General features: G+C 39.4%; 2 protein-coding genes across 2 annotated transcripts in view; one reads left to right on the top strand and one right to left on the bottom strand.

The window, feature by feature from the left end:
- The window catches only part of hsd17b4 (hydroxysteroid (17-beta) dehydrogenase 4), a 46,658-nt gene extending 41,798 nt beyond the window's left edge, over window positions 1-4,860 (bottom strand). Inside the window, exons 1-4 of the mRNA XM_084945875.1 lie at window positions 4,690-4,860; window positions 4,133-4,186; window positions 1,570-1,677; window positions 39-98 (exon numbers count right to left, since the gene is read on the bottom strand). Of these exons, the coding sequence (XP_084802001.1) occupies window positions 39-98; window positions 1,570-1,677; window positions 4,133-4,186; window positions 4,690-4,741 (274 nt within the window). The 5' untranslated portion in view covers window positions 4,742-4,860. The remainder of the gene's footprint in view (window positions 1-38; window positions 99-1,569; window positions 1,678-4,132; window positions 4,187-4,689) is intronic.
- A 1,243-nt stretch (window positions 4,861-6,103) lies between these two features.
- On the top strand, window positions 6,104-24,018 carry prr16 (proline rich 16). The gene is made up of 3 exons (XM_084946111.1): window positions 6,104-6,941; window positions 13,009-14,089; window positions 21,241-24,018. The coding sequence occupies exons 1-2, from the start codon at window positions 6,807-6,809 to the stop codon at window positions 13,873-13,875; spliced, it is 1,002 nt and encodes a 333-aa protein (XP_084802237.1). The 5' UTR covers window positions 6,104-6,806; the 3' UTR covers window positions 13,876-14,089; window positions 21,241-24,018.
- Window positions 24,019-24,101: the final 83 nt, after the last annotated feature.

Below are 24,101 nucleotides of genomic sequence, written 5' to 3'. Positions count from 1 at the left end.
TAGTGGCCGCAGGATTTCCATAGAAGGTTTATACACACCTATTCTTCCAAATGCATCCAATGCTGTCTGGATCAGCTTCTCTCCATCTTCTACAGAATCTGCATAGACATAACAAAACTGTCATTTTTCACAGTTTTACATTCTTTTTTTTTCTTTTTGAGAAATTGGTCTTAAAAGATTGTTTCTTGTTAGCTTTAGTTCAGGTTGTACTTCAAAGTGAGATTAACCGAGCTCAAAATCTGAGTTTTTCATGTCACAAAAGTGACTACTTTCCCCCTCGGTACAATCACAGCGATAACTTATGTTGAATATATGAATATATAATCTAGTTGGGAATTTTAGGTTAAAATCGACTGGAATCAGCATTTTTTCACCAAATTTAATACAGATGCTCTGCTGGGTTAATACATTTTATATGTACAAGTTGTTAAGCAGTCTACCTTACGTATGTCATGAATGAAGCTCAGCTGTAAAGTTACATCAGTGTAAACCATCAGATTTATCAGATTTAAGATAAGCTTTATTGTAAGCAGAAGCATACAACTGGAATGTGCATATGTTCATTTGGTGTACAAATGAACATATGGTGGTGCTCTAATCTCCTGCTAAGTCTCTTTTACGCTGCTGGAGTTGCAGAGTCACAAAACATACAAAGATTCAATCAATAACATTTATTTCACTTTGATCTATTACAAAGCCATTTCCACATCTCCTCTATTAGGCTGGACAGTAACATTTAAAGTTTAAATGTATCTAGTGTAACGTTTCAGAGCTCACACGTGCAGCCAACACCTTAGATATAAACAGCAGCATTAACATAATTAACTCGAGTTAAACTGTTTATTTTACCTCTCTGTGCACTAAATCCAAAGATTAATGATTTTCTGCGGCATTAATTTCTTGTCTTATTTGCAAGATGTTGCATTTCACTGGTTTATTTTTATTTTATTTAAAGATGTCATCACCATTTTATCATTATCATCATGTGATAATGATCGGAGCAGGCAGCAATTTGTGCAGAAGAAGAGTCAGATGACATGTGAAAACTCACTTTTTATGTTAGCACTCACAGAGGCTGAAGCAGGAATCCGGGCTTAACAAAGACAGTTGATAACCACTGTTGCAGTACCCGTTATCTACAACTGGGGTTTTATCAAGCCAGCTAATGCAAAGAAAGCCTGACTATATTGAACATCCTTTATAGTTGGCTCATAGTTATATATACAGAAGCAATGAGCAGATTTGGGAGGCATATAAGAAACTTTTATAGTGATAAAGCTTATGGCCTCACTCTTCTTTCAAGTTTAAGTATTGATGTGATGTGTGGCAAAAAAAATAAATAAAAATGGACAAAAAGTCAACATTTAAAATTGCCAATAAAACAGAGTGATTGTTTTGTTTTCAAAAACGATTTTTTTCTCCTAAAAGGTGAGACACATCTTCAATCCTCACCAACAGTTTCATCACTGAGCAGGTCCAACTGATAGAAATCAATACTATTTTTCACTCAGCCATTACATGAACTAAATACGTGAAGCAAGCAGAAGAGAAGAGAAGAGAAGAACTCACCATAGTTCGCTACTGCCTTGCCTCCCTTCGCTCTTATCTCTTCCACCACCTTATCAGCAGCTGCAGAACTCTTTCCGCCTCCTTTAGTGTCTGCCCCAAGGTCATTCACTTTATTGCAACAAGGAGAAAAAGATTAGCAATAATGGGGTGAGTTTTGCAATTCTCCATGAGTGATTAGGTTAAGAAAACAGCATAGGCAAGCTGATTCCTTGACAGAGTTAAGATCAAATTCAGTCATGGCAGGAGGAATATACTGAAATTAGAAAATATTTATGCCTGCAACTGTGTAATTTTAAGAATAAAAGAACCAACAGTCATAATGCAAGCTTCTTACCGACAATTTCAATATAATTTATCTTAGTCCAACTTCTCCCACCACCAATTCTGTATAGCACCTCAATTCAGGACATTTGTTACAGAAGATCTGTTGCGCCCCACATTTTTGGAACCAACTGTCATGTGTTTCACTTAGTAATATGGAAGTCAGTCGCAATCTCTTAAAACTGAATCAGTGAATCCCAAATCAACTCAATGTCAGCCTGGAACGCCACTAAACCAGCAGGTATTTTCACCAGTAGGTCATACAGATGCAGCAATCTGCACGTTTTTGCTCATTTCAGGTAAAAATCAGCTGGTGCTTTAGTGTAATGGTAAATGGTCTGTATTTGTATAGCGCTTTACTTGGTCCTAAGGACCCCAAAGCACTTTACACTATACACAATCATCCACCCATTCACACACACATTCACACACTGGCAAGCTACATTGTAGCCACAGCCGCCCTGGGGCGCACTGACAGAGGCGAGGCTGCCGGACACTGGCGCCACCGGGCCCTCTGACCACCACCACCAGGTGAAGTGTCTTGCCCAAGGACACAACGACCGAGACTGTCGGAGCCGGGGCTCGAACCGGCAACCTTCCGATTACAAGACGAACGCCCAACTCTTGAGCCACGATCGCCCCATTAGTGTAGTGTAGTCAGCAGCAAGTGATATGAACATAAAGTGGTATAAACCTTATGTTCAAACTATGAACAGGATATATGAAACTAGCTGGATCCATGCGGAGCTAAATATGAATATGTATACCAATATGATACTCACTAATATATTTTTAAAATTAAAAAAATAAAAATACAGCACTGAGAGACCACAACTTCCCCCAAAGGGCAAGGTCTATATTTACAACTTTGATGTTTTATGATTCTGACATAACCCTATTATGGCATCATATTGAAAAAATAAGAAGTGTGCTGTACAGCTCTCTCCATGCCTTTTCATATGATATATTACTCAATATGGTTTCTTTAAAAAAAAAAAAAAAATTAATGGTCAACTTTGACCTTGGGGAGTAACAATAAAGGTCAAGGTCAAATGCTTAGCCAACCAAGGTACTCATGTCCCCCAAGGCCTAGTAAACGCTCTGAAGCTTGAGGACAACCCATAAAAAAAATTGTGGGTAATATGAAGTTTGTACTGATTTCCACATTTGGTGGGACCTTCACTCGATTTTCGCCAAAGTGGAATCAGCTTGAGCGGTTGTTGGTGTCCACTGTCACACAAAATCTGAATATGATAACTTGAAAATTGTGGATGCTAGACTGCTAAAAAACAGATGAACTAAACAGAGTATTCTCTCCCTAAAGGGAGGGAGTATGTAAACTTACCAAATTACAGGTTAGGTGTTTACCAGCACAGGTTAAGCCTACAGCTATGTTACCATGGCAGCTTAACTTGGTACATTGCCTATCTGAAGACTCTATGTCCCTATACCACATTTGATAAATCTATCAGGGAACTTGGTGTAACATTTGACTCAGCTTTCTTTCTAAATGCTCATATTACATCTCTGCTTCGCTGTTGCTTTTATGCTGAGTTCCATTGTGTCACGCTCTGAATTGGAAATTGTTATTCATGCCTTGATTTCATCATGTCTGGATTATTGTAATTAAGTGTTCACTTTTCTTACCCAAACCTCCGTGGAACGTCTGCAGGTTGTTCAGAACCTGACTAAATCTTCCAAGATTTCACATATCACAGCATTGCTAATTAACTTCCACATGCTCCACATTAACTTCAGAGTCCAATTTTTAAGATTCTGGTTTTGACTTTTGGAGCTCTGCATGGACAAGCACTAGCACACATCGGTGAACTTTTACATCTGTACATCCCCAGGAGATCCCTGGGGTCTTTTGAACAAGGTCAGCTGGCTATGTAGGATATAAGGCTGAGAACTAAAGGAAGACAGCACTCTTCCAACAGTAGCTCTCCCTCTGACCCTGGAATATGTCGACTCAGTGATGTCTTTGAAAGAGCAGCAAAAATTCAGTGTTTTTAATTAATTTATTTTTTTAAGTAATTTTTTCATTTTAATGTTTTGGAATTTTTCTTGTGGAGCTGTTTGTAATATTTATGTTGAAAGGTGCTATATAAATAAGATTTCACTTTGCTTCATTGACCTGGATAATCCAAATTCTGCTTTGTTGCACGTGTCCCAGGACATCTTAACAATACTACGATAGAAACACAAGGTAAAATAAGTGAAAAATTAATCTTTTATTTACCTATTACTGAGGCACCTCTCTCAGCAAAAGCCAGTGCATATTCTCTGCCAAGACCTGTGCAAAGAAAGACAGATGAGTAAAAAGGTATAAGCTTACTTCCAAAGAATGAAAAAAACCCCATCACCACCTGCAGCACTGCTGTGTCGTTGCTGCATGCCCTTTCACACACTTTCCCTGGAGCTACGAGCCATTGCAACATTCGTACTTTGATCTCCGTTTCCATTAAATAAAAAGACCGACAGACGTCTGTTTCTGCTCGAATTAAAATAGCTCATGTTGTATAACAATAACAAAGACTTGCTTTACTGACTTTGCTTTGGTATACTACATTGCAGTTATTGCCCAGTGTTAGCAGTCAGCAAGACGCCGTGATTAGAGCAGCTGTGCAGCTAACAAACGCGCACGAAGAGAAAAGATCAATGCAATTTCCGTCCTAATAACTGGGCTGCTCACTAAGAAACTAACTCCACAACTACCAGATTAGCATTTGGTGCTAACAATACAGAGGCTATTTTAGCGTCAACATAGTCGACAGCTCAGCTAACGGCGATTTTTACCTCCTCCGGCCCCAGTAACAAGCACGACTCTTCCCTCGAAAGACAAAGACATTGTTTTGAGATTTTACTGTCTGGTTTGAGAGGGTCACAGAAGCTACAAAAGCTGCAGCACTGGCTTTCTGAGACAGCAGGATGAACTCTGACAAGTTCCACTTCCGCGATATAGGGAGGCTGTAACGAGCAGTGACCAATCAGAAGCCAGGATTTTATTACAACGTTTTTATCATTTTTTACACGTGTAATCTGTGTACTTTGACCTCAAATTTTGATATTAAAATTTTTCAGGCTGTTTTATGACATTGTCCAATTCACATAATCTGTAGCATCTGAATTTTACAACAAGAAAGATAATCAGTCAAAAAAAGATAAAGGATAATGGTGATGAAATCTCAAAGACTGCTTGTATTAGCAGCAGTGCAGGTGTTCTTATGCTTCACAACAATTTTAAAACACCAATTTTCTTCATATCTCCAGCTGTAAACTGCAAAACAGTTTGTTTTCAGCACGGATTACGTTCTTTCTTCCATTATCCACTAAGTTTCAAAACATCTTGAGGAAAGCATATGCTCATTTGCCTTTTAGTGTTTTTAACCCCCCTTTAGTTTCTGTTAGTTTCCAAACAGTTAGGAGTTACTTCTTCAATTATCAAGTGGTATCTCTCTAACGCATTTCTAACAAATAGGACTCAGCAGGTTAAGTTCAACAATACTCGGTCTGAGCCAGTACAACAGAACAAGTATGTAGGCTACTTAAACAATCACAGAGAATGCTGTGTGATCCATCTGAGTACATTCTGTACTCTTTGTATGAGTTGCTACCATCAGGCAGATGGTAGAGTTCATCAGGGAGAAATTAATAATTTTAAGAACTCCTTTGCTCCTCTGTGAATCAGAATATTAAACTGTAGCCTAAAATAAGTTGAAGCTTCACAGGTTGCAATATAAGCCAGTTCAAAGCCAGTTGGAGAGATGCAGATTGTTTGGTTGTTTTTGATTTTAAATCACTGCTTTTATCTCCTAGCGTTACATTCCCATATCTAAATAATCAACAAAATAAAGTTGGCAAATATCCTAATTTTATTCATAATAGTCATATTTAATACATTTATTTTACAGCCCTTACAATACTATTTATTCTATATCCTAGTACAGATAATAAGAAGTCCTGCATATTAATTATGCATATTGCGGGACTGGCAGTAGTTAGACTGTAGGGATAGCCCACCTGTGGTGGGGATGTAATGATGTTATTTGAACGCAACAAACAGAACCGTTCCGAATCACGAAGAAATGTTAACAAATTTGCAGGACAAATGACGAGAACACCAAACAAAGTGACTGAATCAGCAGCATCCTCTTGATATAACAGAGAGAGGGAGAGAGAGAGAGCGTGAGGAGGAGAGAGAGAGAGAGCGCGTGAGGACAGCGAGAGAGACCGCGCACGAGCATCCTGTGCTCAGACTCTCCAAGGAGGCTGCGATGTAGACAGGATGAAACTGGCGGGGTGTTTTTCCGAGGACCGTGCCTCTCGGTTGTCGTTACCTGTCATGGTATATCATTACCATCTATTAATTATGTGGAGAACAGGAGGAGCTTATTATAATTTTGTCGATGCCTGAGGATTATGGACCGTTACAATAACGAACAACTGTGTAACGGTTCGGACAGCTGCCTCTTTCTTTTTCTTTTTCTTTTTCTTCTTCTTTCCCTTCTTTGCTTAAACAATTTTTAAAGCGCTGGCGTCGGTGATTTTCTTACAAAATGTTGAATTTAGCGCTCTGTCGACGTGAAGGATGCCCGTGGCACGTCATTTTTTGTTGCCGTTGGACATAAACCTGTGGACGGGCGCTGTTTCCCAGGCAGTATGATACAATATTTTGACATAACCGTTATTTTTGTGTGTTACGCTCTATTGCGCATGCCTAGTGTTAGCTATAGAATGCTGCCCGACGCCACTTCTCTCCGTCCTGGCCGTGATTTAGGAGAGAAAAAGTGACGGCAGCTGGGGGACTACATAGCAAAAAAGAGAGAGAAAATGCGTTGGCAAAGTGGCAGCGTGGCGAGCAAAGGATTTGACTTGAGATCCTTCATGAAATAGATTGTGCCATAAACTGAAGAATGTCAGGGACACCAAATGCAGAAGCTGAAGGAGTAGTCTCCAAAGTAAAAGTGAAAAAGGAGATCAAGACAATCGTGGAGAATTTGGAAACCATCCTGGGAGATCTTAAGGATGTAGCTAAAGAGCTCAAAGAGGTAAATTAGAAGAAGTGTTCTGCCATGTGTCGTGTTATTTCCACAGGCTTGCTGTGAGGGTGCTTTTTCTGAGCATCCTTGACTGAGAGGAGATGGAGGGCTGACATCGACCTCACCAGTGGGGCCTGGAAAAGACTACACACCGTGCTCCTGCCTTTCCCATTAATGTATGTGATCGTTATCACCAACATGAGAGACATTTGGCACTGGGAGGACATAGGGTGTGAAATGGCAGGACAGCTTCTTCACCCTGACTCATAAGCTTTGATGAAAGTGTGAAAAAATGTGATCACAATTAATATTTAATGGACAAGTTGGTGCAAGCAGGAAGGTGATTTTGCATTGAATTTCATCATCTTAATGCTGACTGTTTTGTTGGTCCAAATGATTTCCTGCCAAATAATAGAGAGAAAGTGGTCTTCTTCTTTTCACCTGTCACCTCCCTGGACTCCTTGTGGTGTCTTGCTTATCTTCATCTTTCTTTGTCTCTTGGCATGTGTATTTGTGGCTGTCCTCCTCCTCTCTAGTCCTAAAAGATCAAAACTCTTAGAGCTGTCTGACTGAGGTCTCAAATCTCAGTGGTGGAGAGACTACAGATGTTTCTGTAGAAATCAGGATGATATTTCAGGTTTATATTCACAGTCACAGAACCAGTAATATATAGCTGCCTCTGTGACATATTTTCCCTTCATTCACATTAGAGTGGTTTCTCTGAATCAGTCTCACCCCCTCACTTGAAATAACCTGCAGTCTTACCTGCTTTTATGCTTGCATTCCTCTGCCGACTGCACACCAGGCATCCAGTCCGCTCTGCCAAACCTCTAACCTTAACATGACAAGCTGTCATTCTAATACAACTCTATTGCGTACAGCCTGTGGTACATTATGGATGGGTAGCCGACACAGCATCTGTCTCCTTCTGCCGCTCTGTTCCCCTCACTCTCATTTTTTCCTGCAACTTTGACTATATTACACTCCTTTTGTGTTTTTCAGCAGTTTACAATATGTCACAGCAGGCACCAGAGATAAATGAGAAGAAGAAGCCATTGTAATCTGTCTATTGTGATCTTTTTATGTGATGTGCCCTTCCTTTTTCCTCCCTTCTTGCTTTTTTTCTTTTGCTTCTGGGAGATTGTGTAGAGGATCAGTTATTCTGACACCGCACACACTAAACACATACCTCCAGGGGGTGTTACTATCAAAGCCAGTGTTTGGGGTGTAATCCATGTGAAATGCAGTTATCTGTTATAACTCACAGACGGGGCTGGAGCCGAGCCTGGCTCCAAGGAGGGACCCTGCCCAGATGCTTGGCACTGCCGCCGAAGCTGCCTGGCCTACAACAGGGGCTGCACACTGGGATACTGGTATTACCTCTTGTGTGTGTCCCAACAAATTATCCATTTAAAGACTGCATGGAGAGTTTAGCACTCTGCCCTAGCCTTCTCATCTTTATTTTTATCGCTCCCTCTCAGTCACTTGCTCTCTCCTTAGTTGCTGTTTGCACATGCATTTAAAACCACATGATAGCAAATGTGCTTGAGAGCAGGCTAACATACTGGGTACTCTAAGATGAGAACCCCTAATCCAAAAGATAAACAACATCTTTGTCTCAAATGTTGTAATTTTACTGTGAACCTATGCATGCTCAGCTCAACTTATGTTAGACTTTTTTTAGACCCTATGAGAGCTGCCGAGTTAAACATTAGCAAAATGTCCCACACCACTTCAGTTCTGGGCTTCAAAGGAAGCACCACTCTCCAACAAGGGAAGAGAAGCAGGAAGGAAATGTACTCTAAAGGGAAGGTTTTTGGAAAGACTTCTGAAAATGCCTCAATAACGTGGGCATTATATTACTAAGTACCAGTTATTAGTTCCCAGTAGAGTTTACTATGATTATTAAATTTTATCTTCTGCGTTAAAGACTTCTTGGGCAATGTTTATGATGTATTATAAACCTTTCCAGCATCCAGATATTGCTTGAGCACTGTAGGTGTAAATGAATAGTAGGGTATCTGTGTCCATGGAAGTGCTGAAAGTGCAAGTACTTACATTTCTAAAGATAAAGTGCGCATGGTCTATCATATTTTAGTTGTCTAGTCAGCCCTTGGTTGGTTTTAGGTGGGTGCATCTTGTTTGGTCGACAGCTGGAATTTAGAGGTGTCACAATTAGGGTTAATATAGCTTTTATTTTATTTTTTTTATTTCAACTTTTTAATGTTTTTATTTAGTGAGTTTACTTATTCAATTTATTGCCAGTTATTCAAAAATGTTCAGTTTAATTTTGAATAACTAAAAAGGTTAATTTTATTTTCCTTTGTAGTTAAAATTTGTCAGGGGCAAAGCAGAAGTTCAGAACAGAAGGAAGTTTCCTCTACAGTCTACATCTTTGTTCTTTTTTCATTAGTTCAGTTCAGTTAGCTTGACTTTTTTCATAGTAAGCTCTAGTTAACTATAATAGCCTTGGTTTTGATGGTAAATGGTTAATGGGCTGGTACTTACATAGTGCCTTTCTACTTAATTTGAGCACTGAAAGCACTTTCTACAACAAGTTTAATTCATCCAATTACACAACACACATATTCAGGCAGTGCTTTTATCTATATGTAAGCACTTATCTAATATTCACTTAAACTCACACTCTGAAAGATGCATCTGGAGTAACTTGGGGGTTTGACACATGGACAGGAGTATCTGGGATGGGTCCATTGACCTCCAATTGGTAGATGACCCACTCTACCACCTGAACCACTGATAAATATAATCACATACTGAGAATAACATTGATATTTAAAATTGAAATATTAATATTGTGTCAATAAAGAATATACGATAATATAACACATATTGTTCTACTGATTAATAAATGATTGCTAAAGAAAAATCACTACCAAAGTGTTAGCAAAACACTTTTAGCCTTTGTTTCATAAGTATTTTTAAATAATCTGGTTATCTGGTTATATTCTATTTATCAATTCCAGAAACAAACAAAAGAAGAAAAAACATGCATATATATGTAGATTAATCATTCTTAGATGTGTAGTCCATCCAACCTTCAGATCCACCATTTGTTCATCACATCCAGTATTAAAGCACCAAGATGGCAAAAGTGAAAACACATAGCAAGGGACTTCACTAAGCTGGCTACTTCCATCATTTGTTAGCTATATGAGAGCAGCTGAGAGCAGCACGACGTGGTGTATGGTGCAATCTTCCAAGAATGGTCAAACACTTCCCAGTGAATATTGATGAAGTATTCATCTCTGTTTTTAATAGATATCTAGTTAATATTGTTATCAACATTTGATACATTTTTTTATAACAACATGATGTGACAATCTAATAAGACAGTGTTAGAGGAAATTCAGCTATAGCATTTTGCATGTGCACTTGAATATATGCAGGTCTAATTTTAAAAAAATTAAAGGAACATTTTAAAAACACATAAGATCTTAATGGGGAAAAAATCATGCTGGATATCTCTGCTGATATGGACTGGGTTTTGGATTTATTGGGAATGAAAGGATATCACATTGTTTGATGAAAATTAAGATTATCAACCTACAGAGGGCTGAATTCAAAGACATTCCATAAAATCAAAGTGAAAAAATTATGCGGCTGACTAGTCCATTTTGCCAAAATGCAGCAACTCAAAATGGTACTCATTGGTGTATGGGCCCCGCGTGCTTGTATGCATGCCTGACAACATCAGGACCTACTCCTAATGAGATGAGTAATGGTTTTCCATCTCCTCCCAGATCTGTGAGGAGATCTGAGCTCCTGGACAGTCTGGGGTTCAATTTGGCTGTATTGGATTTAGGTCAAGTGAGCACGTCTGCCAGTTTAAAGCAATGGGTCCAAGGATTTCATTCCATTTCCTAATGGCAGTCAGGGTGCTGTTGCTCACCTTGTAGAGGTCTGTGCATCCCTCCATGGATATGCTTCCCTAGACCATCATTGACCCATCATCAAACTGGTCATGCTGAACAATCACATGTGTCTCCAAAATCACGTGTCACATGTGTTAAGGGTGAACCTGGTCTCATCTGTAAACAGCACAGGGTGCCAGTGGTGTACGTTCCAATTCTGTGATTCTATGGCAAATGCCAAATCAGGTTCCACAGTGCCAGGCAGTGAGCACAGGACCCACTAGAGGATGTTGGGCTCTCCGGCCACCCTCATTAAGTCTATTTCTGATTGTTTGGTCAGAGACATTCCCATCGGTGGTCTGCTGGAGCTCATTTTATAGGCCTCTGGCAATGTTCATCCTGTTCCTCTTTACACAAAGGAATGCCCTGCTGATGGGTAAGGATCTTCTACAACACTGTCCAGCGCTCCTAGAGTAACTACCTGTCTCCTGAATTCTCCTCCATGCTCTGGAGACTGTGCTCGGAGGTGTTGGACTGTGCAGCCTTTCTAGGGTCCAGGTATCTCACACTACCAGCAGTGACACTGACCATAACCAAACGCAAACCTAGTGAAAAAACAACCAGAAAAGATGAGGAGGAAAAAAGGGGTCAGTAGCCTTCATCTATAAAACCATTCTTGTATTGGGTCTCACTGTAGCACCTTTAGTGCATCTGTTAACCCTCTCTGCAACTTAAATGACGAGAAGTTTAACTGGCTTAATTCTATACTCTGATTAAAGTTTTCCTCTATTTATTGTTTTTATTTATTTTTATCAGTACATATTGCTTGTTATCTTCCTAAACAGTTCTTAAGTACTTTCATTATGTAGGATGTGGATGCAAACTTCCGATGGGAAGACATAGATGTATTTTTCTATCTGCTGTTTCATATCTACTGTATCTACTGTATTCATATCCTTTCTGATAAAGTTAGTAGGGCATTTTACATAATTTCTTTTTCATTACAGATTTGTTAAATGTCTCCTAATGGTCTGCTGTCACATGTTACATTTCAAGGAAACAAAGCCTTCGGTTATGTCTTTTTCATGGTATTTTGATTAATAAGAGACAAACAGTTTAGTGATCTTTTCACTCCTCTGCACTGTTCTTTTTTTTTACATTCCTTTGTCTTTGTCATCTTTTCTCTTTTCTTCTTTCTCAAAATTGGTTGCATATTACAAATGATGGTTCTTCCGTCTTGCATCACAGGATATGTTTGGTGCTGCTACTTCTCTTGAATTCTGCTGGTGCATGAGATTGATGTAATCTATCACTTAGGTCAGAATCTGGCAGGCTCATGGCTTCTCTCATAAATCCTATTGATAGTTATTTTCTCTCACTGTGGTTGTCATTGGGATGTATTAAGCAATCTTCAGTCTTATAAATTTGGAAGTGTTTCCTCTTTAAAATGTAATTAAGAACTTACAAAGATATTAATTTGTCTTTTCCTCTACTTCATCTTCTTACCCTATATCCTAATGCATTTTTTCCAAGTTGGTAACTTTTTAGATGAGACTGTAATAGTTAATATTTTCTGTAGGGCTTCGCAATTGAAAATTATGATGGCTTCTGCAATTATGGAAATAAGATTATTGATATAAAACAAATAATTTTCAAGTGGGCTATCTGCTAAAGCGTTAAACTTTTGCTCTTTACTAAAAAAAAATCCAAACAAACTCTCCCATATGCGTTTGGCTGGTTTAGTTCATCTCAGTTCAACCAGGATGACAAAAAAGAGAACCTTTTGTTAACAAGAGTTTGGCTGTTAGGAGGAACTTTGGTTCTAGAAACAATGTTTCAAAATTAGGTCAATCTAATTAATAATCACTGACCAAAATATTGCATCATTACAACTTATACCATAACCAGTGGCTCCATGGTGAAGTGGTTTACACACATTCTCCTAACAAATCATAAGCTCCTCGGGTGAGTCTCAGGAGGAGACACAAATCCCTCTGGGCTTGCATCAGGAAGGGCATCCAGCATAAAAATTCTGCCAAGTGAAACATGTGGAGATACCTGCTGTGGACATCCCTTGTGAATAAGGACGCAGCTTTTACAGTTTATACCATAATCTAAGTGGCCTAATTTCATCTTCTTGTGACACACTTATTTATTTTTCCTTCAGCTGTCATAGTTACACTTCCTATTATCACCAACAGGTTGTTCATGAGATTGACACCCTAACTTGTGACCTGCAGTTGGAGGAAGACGGACTAACAGACAGCTCAAAGACAGACACACTGAACTCCAGCTCGAGCTCCACCACCACCACTACCACTGCATCCAGCCTGGAGAAGATGAAGCTCTTTCCCGAAGACTGCATATTTAAAACACCTGCTTCCCTAATGCCAGTCCCCATCAACCCTCCTGGAGTCCTGACTGTACTCAAGAAGCCACACCCACCTCTACCACCACCAAGACATACCCCGCTGAGAGCCGAGGACCACAACGTTAAAAATCTGCCTCATCCAACTTTAGTGTTATCAGGGAATCTATCCAAGGCTAACGGGTCTCTATTAAGGAATGGTGGGGTTTTCCCATTGAAATCAAACAGGGATTTATTTTCCTCCACACCATGCTTCATTTCTAATGACAGTGGAATCCCTGAGTCGGGTCTTGTTCCTACATTGCCCAGACCCATGCCTCTTCTACGGCATGAAAAGAACAAATGCCCCAAGGCCCCTGGCAGGGAGCCACGTGAGAGGGAACGTGTACGTTTCAGCGAGAAGGTTCAGTTTCATGGCTACTGCCCGGACTGTGACCTCCAGTACGATGTAGATGACACAGAACTACACTTGCAGGCTGAGCTGAATGACTTGAGGCTCAGCCCAGTACACTGCTGCTCCTCTTCCCCTCCTCCTCCTCATTCTCTTTCCCATGAATTCATGTTGGAAAATGGCGGTCTACCAGTCAGCCACAGTTTCCCACCAACGGGAAACACTGCTCCACCTTGTGTGCCTCCCCACACACCTTCTCTCAAGCCCCAGAAAACAATCCTTCGCAAATCAACCACCACCACGGTTTGACACCAACCCCCCTTGTTGTGTCTAGTTTAAACATTTTTGAATCATTCATAGTGTTTTCTACTTTATGAGTGCTTTCTACTCCAGTTGAACTTTGGATTATCCAGAGAGAAGAAAGGATTGGAAATAATAAACAAAAGAGCGGATATAGTGAGTGGAACAGAAGAAGGCATCGCCGTGGGCATCGAGATGTACATCGAGAGATCAGGAAGAAGCGGTGAGTGTTCCTGAGTGTGCCTATACGAGTTGTTCATCAGGAAGGTTTGTTTGCTCCAGCACATCCCCATGAGTCTGTCTGTGTTTTTGTGTTTTTTTAGAGTATCTTCGTATGTACAGTACAGAGGTGTTCCCAGGATATTTTTAAAGCGCACAGCACAGGAAGAACCAAGAACAAGACAGGGAATTAAAATTGGTGTAGAAAACTTACAATTTTCATGTTCATGGGTACTCCTGTGCCCTCATACAGATGCCATTGCTTGAAAACTGCCACTGCAACTTACCAAGCCTCAATAGGCACAATATTAGCATGTATAATATACATGATATTATTAGATCATAACTGTTGATTCATGAATTTGTATGTTTTTAATGTTGCAGCTGGAAATTATTTCATTACTTATAGCTTAAAAATATTAAAACGACAGTATATTTTAAAGTAAGCAAAAAAAAAGGTAATTACAGTTTCTTACAATTTAAAACAGTTGTTGTGGAGCACATAGTATATTTGAATTTAAAATATAGTGAAAAAGAAATATCAAGCACTAAAAGAAAATTTCATGTGCATATGCCATACCAAGTCTGTATATTTAATTTAAGAAATACTTAAATAAAGTACATTAAAACACTATAAAGTAACTTGTTAAATATAACAAGTTATATCCCAGTACTGTTCCTGCTAATGCTATTATCTAAAGATATAGGGCACTGTATCCAGGAGTGCCTATTTCATATTTCAAACATGGGGCGAGTGCCACCCCATGTTTCCCCTCTGGACACACCACTGCATCTGTTTGTTGGTCCTTGAGCAACTGATACTGGTAGACTGTTTTTTGTTTTGTTTCTTCCAGGAGATTGTTGGTACTGAGTCTATTACTTGGGATCTTCTCCATTAGCAATAATATAATGAATTAATATCTTTCTAGATGAAACAATAGCACCCACTTCCCCAAGATTTTATACAAAAACTTAAAGATCTTCCAATATGCTGGCACATAAACAGAATATATCTTCACACATACCTGCCTAGATTCACAGTTAGGGTTGTGAGACAGAAAAGTGAGTTGGTACTACCTCTTCCTTCATCACCTTCCAGGATTCATTTTGTTGACGTGTGAGACTGTAGAAGTAAAAGGAGGGAGAAAAAATGAAAAGAGTGACACGGTAGGTTGGAGAGAGAGAGAAGGAAGTGTTAGCTGACACAGCTGGCATTTTGATTTGCTCCACAGCGCATACTAATTGAAAAATCTTTTACTTTATTTTCTAATAAAAATCTGTCTTTAGCAATGCAAGTCTCATTTTTGTTGACATCTACCCTCCACCCGCTGTGATATCAGCACCACCCCCCTGTGATGTGAAGCTAAATGGACAGTAAGCCTATCAGTTCTGCTCTTGAGTGGAGAGAATCAGGCGAAACAATGCTGAACTATTTCCTTTTAAATCAGCAGTAACATCGGACCATCTCAGTCTATATGAACAGTTGGTAGTCTCCACTTTATTGGCTTCCATTAAGAAGCATGTTTTAGAAAGTCTGTTATTTTTACATGTGTGTGTGAGAGAGAGAAATGTGTGAGCATATGGCTGATATTTCAGTACATCTGAGATCGTTTTCAAATCTGTGTGTGTGTGTCTGCATATACGTCTTTGTATTTACAAAGGTGTGTGTAAAAGCACGAGTCAGTTTGCCAGACTGGGGAGACAGCACACCCAGGAGTTAGATGAGAATAGTAGCACCTTCCTCCCAGCAATGCCCTTAATTAGCTAGATTAGACTAGAGGAGATAACAACACTGCCTCAGAAAGCCTTTGTACCAACATCAGCCTTGACAAAGCTCTGAACCGCTGCTAAACATATTTTTTATGACAAACAGTGAGAGAGGAGAGCGCAAGCCGGCAAGCAGAGAAACTGAGGAAAGAAATAAGGAAGATAAGAAGTAAGAAATAAGGAAGCAAGGTAAAGATGTGTGGAGGACAGCTGTGATGTTCGGGAGGCATGTTATATAAACAGTGAATTTAATATGTATATCACTTATATGTTCTGTTGGGGTGGTGGGGGTGGAAATCTTGAAGGTTAAAGCTGAGAAAACCAGGGGAATGAAAATCGCATATTGATGACTAAATCCAATGCAAGACCTCGCTGGCCTTACAATCTAAAATCGGCATCTAGATTAGGGATCAGTGGATATTTAGCCATGTAAAAAATGAGAAAGAGTAAGCACGAGTGGGGATGAGGGCACATAGGGTAAAAGTGTGGGACAGAGAGAAAGTGAGTGTGCCGTAGAGGGAGACATACAGAGAGATGGTGATGCAGTGAAAGCTGATGCTCTTTTAGCTGCATTGCCCTGCTGTTATGTAGCAAATGTGGATGTATGTTTTTCCACTTGATTAGTGCTCACGGCACAGAACATCCACTGTATTAATGTTGTATTCATGGATTTTATGTCTGGCAGCAGCATGCACACATACGTACATATTGAAATACTCATACAAATAGGTACATCATCAGTAGATCCTACTCATATGGGCTTCTGCCACTGTAGTAGTTTTTTAGTAGCTGAGGAAATTGGCACAGTGTCATCATGTGATTAAAGATGTTTAAAGTTGTTTTGTTGCAAATTCTGTGCTTAAAAACTCTTAGGCTAGCTCAGTTTAGTAATAAACTTAAAAATCTTTTACCATATCCATCCATTCGCTTCCGCGTGTCCTTTTCAGGGTCACGGGGGCGCTGGAGCATGTCCCAGCTGTCTTAGGGCGAGAGGCGGGGTACACCCTGGACAGGTTGCCAGTCTGTCGCAGAGGTTCCTTTACCATTTTTTTTTTTTTAAATCTCTTATCCACCTCAGTATCTAGGGCTGGAAATTAACCCAGCTGTCACAGAGTGAGAGGTGGGGTACGCTCTGGACAAGTCACCAAGGCTAGACAGAGTCAGACATCATCATAGACAGATAAACAGAGAAAGACTTCTATTCACATCACAGCCAACCAATTAAGAGTCACCTAACCCTTACTTTAACCTGTGGGAGAACATGTAAACTCCACATAGAAAGGGCCAGCCCCAACTGAGGTTGAACCCAAAACCTTCTTGCGGTGAAGCGACAGTGCTAAACATCATACCACCCAAAATGCATACCAAATTTACCCGTTTCTGATCAAAAACTGTGATCAAATAACTAAACACAAAAAGAAAAACATTGAAAACATTGGAGGCATCTGTTTTATTTTTCCTTTCCCACTCTGTCTCATTTGTGTCCATTTGCTGTTGCACCTTCCACTCAGATGTCTTACTGAATACAACATGATATACATTTTGTAAATTATGGGCCTTGTTAGAGTCAAAAGTGCTCAATTCTGGTATGTTTTAGGGCGTGCCTACTTTGGCATTGATAAGCTTTTGCCACATCAACATAAAGTTTCCAGGGTACCAGAAAGGTGGTGGTCAATACCAGAAACAGTAGAATGACATGGCTCTCAATACCCATGTTGATATGAAAACACAAAGATATTCCCATGTATTTGAATGTATGATCATGTATTTAAGCACAGTACAAAGAACAGTACAAAACCTAAAAAGCTAACAGTATATTTTGTTGACTGAAATATTAGGAAGCCTGCTTACATTACTACAATTACATTACATTAGCTTAAGTACATTATATTAGACATTGCAAACATTTTAGTCTGTGGGAACAAGCTGTCTTAAACAAAATGGTAATGTTTAATTCAGGATAACATAAGAAGGATAATACTTTAAATGTTGTTAACATTACATAAAACGTATTCAGCCTGAATTCTTATGAATAGATTTGGATGACTAGGTGCTTCAGTAAAATGAAAGTATTTCTTCCCTTGGTCTGAAAAGCATGTTTGCACATTTACATGCTGCCTTTTGTGTGGCATGTAAGGATAGACTAGAACACTTGCTCTGCTTAATGTTTCACAACAGGACTAACCAATACAAGACATCACAGTGGCTCACATTGTCCATTTTTTCTGAAGTGTTTCTAAATGTTTATTCAAAAAATATTTCTCTCTTAAACTAAATCTGCTGACTCCAGAATTGTGTTGATGTTTTTTTGTATTATTTGTTTGTTTTTCCCTCTTATTTCAACACTGCAAAACAGATTATCATTATATCAACCTGTTCTTAACCTTTAAAATGTTTTGGCACTAGTGGCAATTTATTCATTTTAATAACATTTCACAACCTTTAAACATAGTTAAATAGAAGCAGGTACACATGAACTTTGTTTTGTAAAAGTGACATTCAATTATATAATTTGTGGACACACAGACTACAGCTAGCTTTCATTAGGTTTACATGTTTCAGTGTGTTGAGATTTGCTCTGCCTTTCTGGTATTACTTTCAACCTACTCTGTATTAATCTACCAGACATGTGTGACAGAAGGATGCCAGTATGAAGTGGGAGAAACTGTTCTGCCATTTGGGCTGGCTGACCGATGCAAAAGTGTTTCATCAGTCACTGGTTTAATACATGCATGACCTATTATCAGATTGTTCTTGTAACACAAAAATCACTACTCCTCTGACCATGGGTGTAGGAGTTTTTCACAGTTTTTGCAAAGGCTAGCTGCAAGCGCTCCAGGCTTGAGGATGAAGTTGTAATGGGCAGGGAGGAGGTGGATATTCACCGCCTCCATCATGAGTCAGGACTGACTCAAATGCACTGACCTACTCCCTACAGCTCACAGCTCTTGTTTATAACCCAGCTCTCTCTCTCTCTCTCTCTCCAACCCCCCCCCCCCCCCCCCCCCCCCCCCCCCCCCCCGTCTCATGCTCTCTCTCACTATTTCTTCTTCATTTCTTTCTTCCTTTCCCCTTGGATGATGCTTTACTCCCACTCAGCAGCATCTGTATGCATAACACTCTCTTTGTGCACATGCAGCTCCATATACATGTGGGTGAGGTAGCTATTATTAAAGCATATCTGACACTTTGTACAGCAAACACTCCTGTTTGTAGGTTTAATAAAAAAGGTCAGGCACTTCCTGACTTTGAATGACAAAAAACCTTCTAGGGATGATGGCTTTTACTCCCTATTGTTATGCGTCCAGCACCACCTCCATGTACGGCTTTTACATTTCAATCCCACGTCCTGCTGACGTCAATTGTCCATTTATCGGGTGAATTGGTAAACATCCGCGTTCCATAATGAGTTGAAAAATACTTACATGTAAAGGCTTGATGTGTAAATTTGGATATGTTACAGTAACAAGTGCAGAAGAGAGGATGAGCTCATGAATGGGGGTTCATTTAAATTAACAAACAATCCAAGTTTAAGAATGACCAATTACAAGCGTAGGTCTCCATTTCACATTATTGTAACTTAAACAGGGGCTCGTCCAGGATTTGGATCCAAGACTCACACAGAGTCTTAGTAAAACTGTAAATCCAAACCTGTCCCACGGCCTAATAAAGGAGACGTGGAAATCAGTTTACTTTGTGCCCAGATCAAAGTGAAATTCATTTTATTGATTGTTTTGGTATTCTTGGTGATACATAGCCTACAAATGCACCTGATTGATTTTCTGTGTTCCAGAAGCTGCAATTCAAGCAGAGTTTCTGCATCACCAATTGAATGAATGTAAAACCACAGACAATACGAAGCACAGTTTGTGCTGGTGTAACTTTATAGGTGGGCTTCAATTGGTAGTGTTAACAGGTTGCATTCCTTCAGCAGAGAAGCTGAATGGCACTTACAGCACACTAAATAAATCAACATAAATGTGGTGATCCCAGCTGATTATAAATATATTTAAGAACACAACCTGCTCCAGACCAGGTTATATGTTCAGGAAAAGTTGGCATGGTGATCTAATCAGGTGATAACCACCTCTATAACACATAAAACTCTGACTTTAAGCTTAACATAGCTTGCTAACCCATTAATCATGCTTTGTAGTACACCCCTATGCTCTGTTACTATGATTTGTTTCTTGCTATAATAGTCAATGCATGTGCTTATAGTGCTCCCACTGACTGTATTGTCTTCGTTCCATTTTCCAACCTGGCATGTGCACAATGTGCGATAAAACCCAAAAGATGTGTCAGAGTGAGACACATTTTGCCAGTGAATATTAATTAGCTGTTGTGTCTCGGTCTGATTGTTTGTGGTGATAGTCTGCCAAGAGACACAGTTGTCTGTTTGCTCATCCCATTCTGCATGCATCATTTACTTTGATTTTTGTTTCCCTCAATCAACTATATTTCATAGCAATCATTGAAAAATTAAATTGGTATGGGGGAAGCATTAAACAAAATGAAAACCAAATCATTTTGGTGTTTTGTGCCAGAGGCATTACATCTGTAATGGAGATGCTGTGTGCAGGGTTCATTAGAATACAAATAGACATGACCTACATTGCCAAACGCCAGAGCATTCAGAAGTAAATCTGGTGCACATTAGGCCTGAATACTGGCTCGTCTTGGTGCTTCTCTGTCAGTGACTCAGGCAAAGTGATGATTTGGGAACGTGAGTGGGCATGTGTGTTATTAAAATGCATGTGCGTGCTCATATGCATTTATTTTCATTTTAAAGGGGATACGTGTGCATGAGTTTTAAAAGGTGAAAAAGAGTGCAAAAAGACTCATGGGTGTATGCAGCCATGTGTGTAAGATGGAGTCAAAGGCCGTGAGATGGCTCGGTGCAACTTAGAAAGCTTTGGTGGTGAAGCAAACTTAATCTGAGGCTTTCACGCTCCTTTGGAGATTGTTAAAAGTTAGAGGCATCAGCTGCACCTTACTCGGGGAAGGTAAACAATATTTCAACAACAGGATCAGATCTGTAAGAGCCACAGTGGCCCAGATGGGGTCCTCTGCTCATTGAACCACTTCAGACTTGAGTGAGAAACACAGAAAAAAATGCTATTTAAGGAGTCCCACAAGTCTGGGCAAATTGTCTGTCACAAAAGGGAAGGCTTTTTAATCCACGAAGAAAAATGCAAGACTGTTCAGTCTTAATAACTTTGATGGCTCGTGTATGTGTTACTGGGCGTTTGTGCTTTGGCATATTTTCATTTTGGTCAATGAAAAGTGATTGTTAGTGCTGTGACTGCTCTGTCAAGTGGCTCTCCACTGTGCAGCCAGATATTCACACTAATATGTTTCCTCTTTTTTCTCTCTCTCTCTCTGCAGGGCCCATTGACACACTTGAGATACGAGACAAAGGGATGCTTGCTTCATACACCGATCGACCCCGGTTGATCAGGCAGGGAATAGCCAGAGCTGAGGCCAAGCATCCACCACCATTTGCATAGCTCTTGCATAGTGCTTGTGCTGTTTGTGCACTAAGCAACCTCTGGGAACCAGCTGTGCTGGAGCAGTGTTACTGTCTAACTGGCAAAGCAGGAAGGGTAGTCACTGTGTGTGTGCAAAAAGATGAATCTATTGATGTGGAGGTGATATTTTCATTCATATAAATGGTTGATTTAAAGATTCAAACACCGATGAAACCTTATCATCAAAAGTAAAGATGAACCAGTACAAGATGGGGTGAAATAATGTCAGCCAGTATTTGATTGATGTCTATACTTGTTTTTGCTTTGTGCGTGCTCAGATGGAAATCAATAGCTCCACTCAACCGATGGAATTTGCCTTTTAAGAAATGTAATTGTTTGTGTCTGGAAAGCCCAACGGTTCGGCCTAGGAGCGAAACGCTCTCTGCTGGACTGCAGATAAGGAGAAAATAATAGCTATGTCAGTACGTGCCATATGCACAACCACAGCATGTTTTTGGAAAGACTCGTGTTTTGAAATGGTTGATGATGCGGTCACTGGTCCTTGTCCAGACATTCTGTTCGTTGTACATCAAAATCTATCCGCTCATCTGGTGCCATGCAAGCTGTGTTTATTTCACAATGACATGCAGAGATTCAGTACAGTGTGGCATAGTTACAGCTTTAAAGGGTTATTGAAGAAGTAATAATTTGCATCAAATTTTTTTTGTATACAAATGTACATGTATATTTCAGGCATTTTTCTACAGAGACTTTAACATTTAAAGAGATGATATTTTTGATATTGTGTTGGATGACTGAGAGGTATTTTGATGAAAGCTGACATTCCCTCGAGGTATATGTTTTTCAGGGCAGAGCAAGATGAGTTATTTATACATACCGAATCGTGTTTACATGAATGAAAAACTTAACTATTATAACTTAGAGAAACTTTACAATGTCGGCTGCAGCGGGAGGAGGAAAATATAATGCAGAGATGAAACGTGACGAAAACCAAATACCTAGTTGTGCTTTATCAGAAGAGAGGCATGGGACTGAATGAACGCATGACTGACTCTTCACTTTGTCCTGCCATCACTGTGTTTTTCTATGCATTTCTGTGGAGAGGCTGTCTGGTAGTGGGCCTGAAATGCTGGATTTTCTGGCCTCCAGAACAGAGTTAAGAAGTATTCCCTCTCATTCCCTCATCCATCAGGTCAATCCTGTCGTCAATATAAACCTGACAAATTTCCATGTTGCTCTGGGTAATGAGTCATAGGTAATTAAAAAATGATGAAGTACTTTTATATATATATAGCACTTATAAAAACCAAATGAGTTATAAAGAAACAGAGTAACAAGATGAATATTACTCCAAATAGATCAAATATATACAGGATATACATAGAAAATCAGTCAAAACTCATCAAAGTTCCCACCTGACATCCAAAAAAATCAGCTAAACAAAAAATGCAATAACTTACATATTAAATGAAATCATGCAAGGTTTAGTACAATGAAAATTAGTTACTGGCCATCAGAGTAGATAAGGGTTAAAACTCACTTTTCATTCCTTGCAATTTCACCACAGGAGATAACCAAATGACCTTTTCAGCACTGAGAAGGCACTAAACTCAGTTAAAAGCTGAAATTCTATACCCACTGTAAGTGTCCCCATCTACAGCCAATTCAGCATATTTTTTTCTAAAACCAACTGTAAGCATCAATATTATGGAATATAATCACCGTTTCAGCAGAAAAATTGTACTAATATAACATCTGTGAAGTAGAGTAACAGAAACACCCATCAAATATGGTATGAGTGTTGATATTGCGTAGAGAAGCTGCAGAGGGCACTTTGCAACTTATTTGGAATGCCAGAAACACAACCAGCCTTTCTGAACAGAGTCGGCATAAAGGAGTGAATAAATAACTACAAACAAATATGTGTGTCTGAAAGAAAAAAAATATTGGCCGATATAGCAGACTTTTTAAATCACAAAATACGGGTATCTTAAAAGTCCTACATCAGTCAGGCTCTAGTTTAATGATATCACCATGTGTGTAACTGGTAAAAACCAACAGCATGAAAGGTCTGCTTTGTACCAGTTTGGTACCAGGCTCATCTGTGACTTCTTCTAGGTGGGTGGATGTAAAATTCATTTGGTTAAGGTTAAATGTGTTTTTCCACTCTGATAATTTCATGTACTTCATGTACTTAAGAAGTACATTGAGGTCTAAAAAAATGCTGTAAAAAAATAAGGCGACTTAAAAGGCGACTAAATTTCCACCCGCTCCATGTATTCATTTTAGGTCTGTAAGTCAGAAAATATCCACAGTATGAACAGAAAATGTTGCATGACTTCATTTAGTATGCTGAAGATATTGCACACAAAAATAGCTTTTCTGGGAGGTTAGATGAGAGGCATTCACAGGTATTTCATGCAAACATGATTGCTGGTGAGCAACTTTTTTTTATTAGCACACCCCCCTTGATACATTTAGATTAGAGGCATCACACACACTTGTAAACCTCACCTCTTTGTTCAGATACTGAATTAAGGACTAAACTGACTCAGCAATGAATCGCTTTTAAAGCTGATTGGAATGTCTCAAAAAGTTGTTTGTGATATTTTATTGTGTGTCCACAAACTGTTGGGAAATAACATGTGAGAAGTAAACACTTTGCACTTGGTCAGTGTGCGTGTGTACTTTAAACCTAACAATACTTTTAGTGCTGATTTTATGTCTGTATTCTCTATTAAAAGCTGTCCTCTTGTG

Source organism: Perissodus microlepis, chromosome 12, assembly GCF_051167445.1.
Source record: "Perissodus microlepis isolate ML-2025 ecotype Zambia chromosome 12, ASM5116744v1, whole genome shotgun sequence".
Lineage (NCBI taxonomy): Eukaryota > Metazoa > Chordata > Actinopteri > Cichliformes > Cichlidae > Perissodus > Perissodus microlepis.
This window is presented reverse-complemented; position numbering and strand designations above follow the sequence as displayed.

What these genes read in the sequence shown, in the direction of transcription:
- prr16 (XM_084946111.1), top strand. Translation starts at nt 6,807, where the DNA reads ATGTCAGGGACACCAAATGCAGAAGCTGAAGGAGTAGTCTCCAAAGTA. An exon ending in TAGCTAAAGAGCTCAAAGAG is followed by an intron (nt 6,942 to 13,008) that starts GTAAATTAGAAG and finishes TATCACCAACAG; the next exon opens with GTTGTTCATGAGATTGACAC.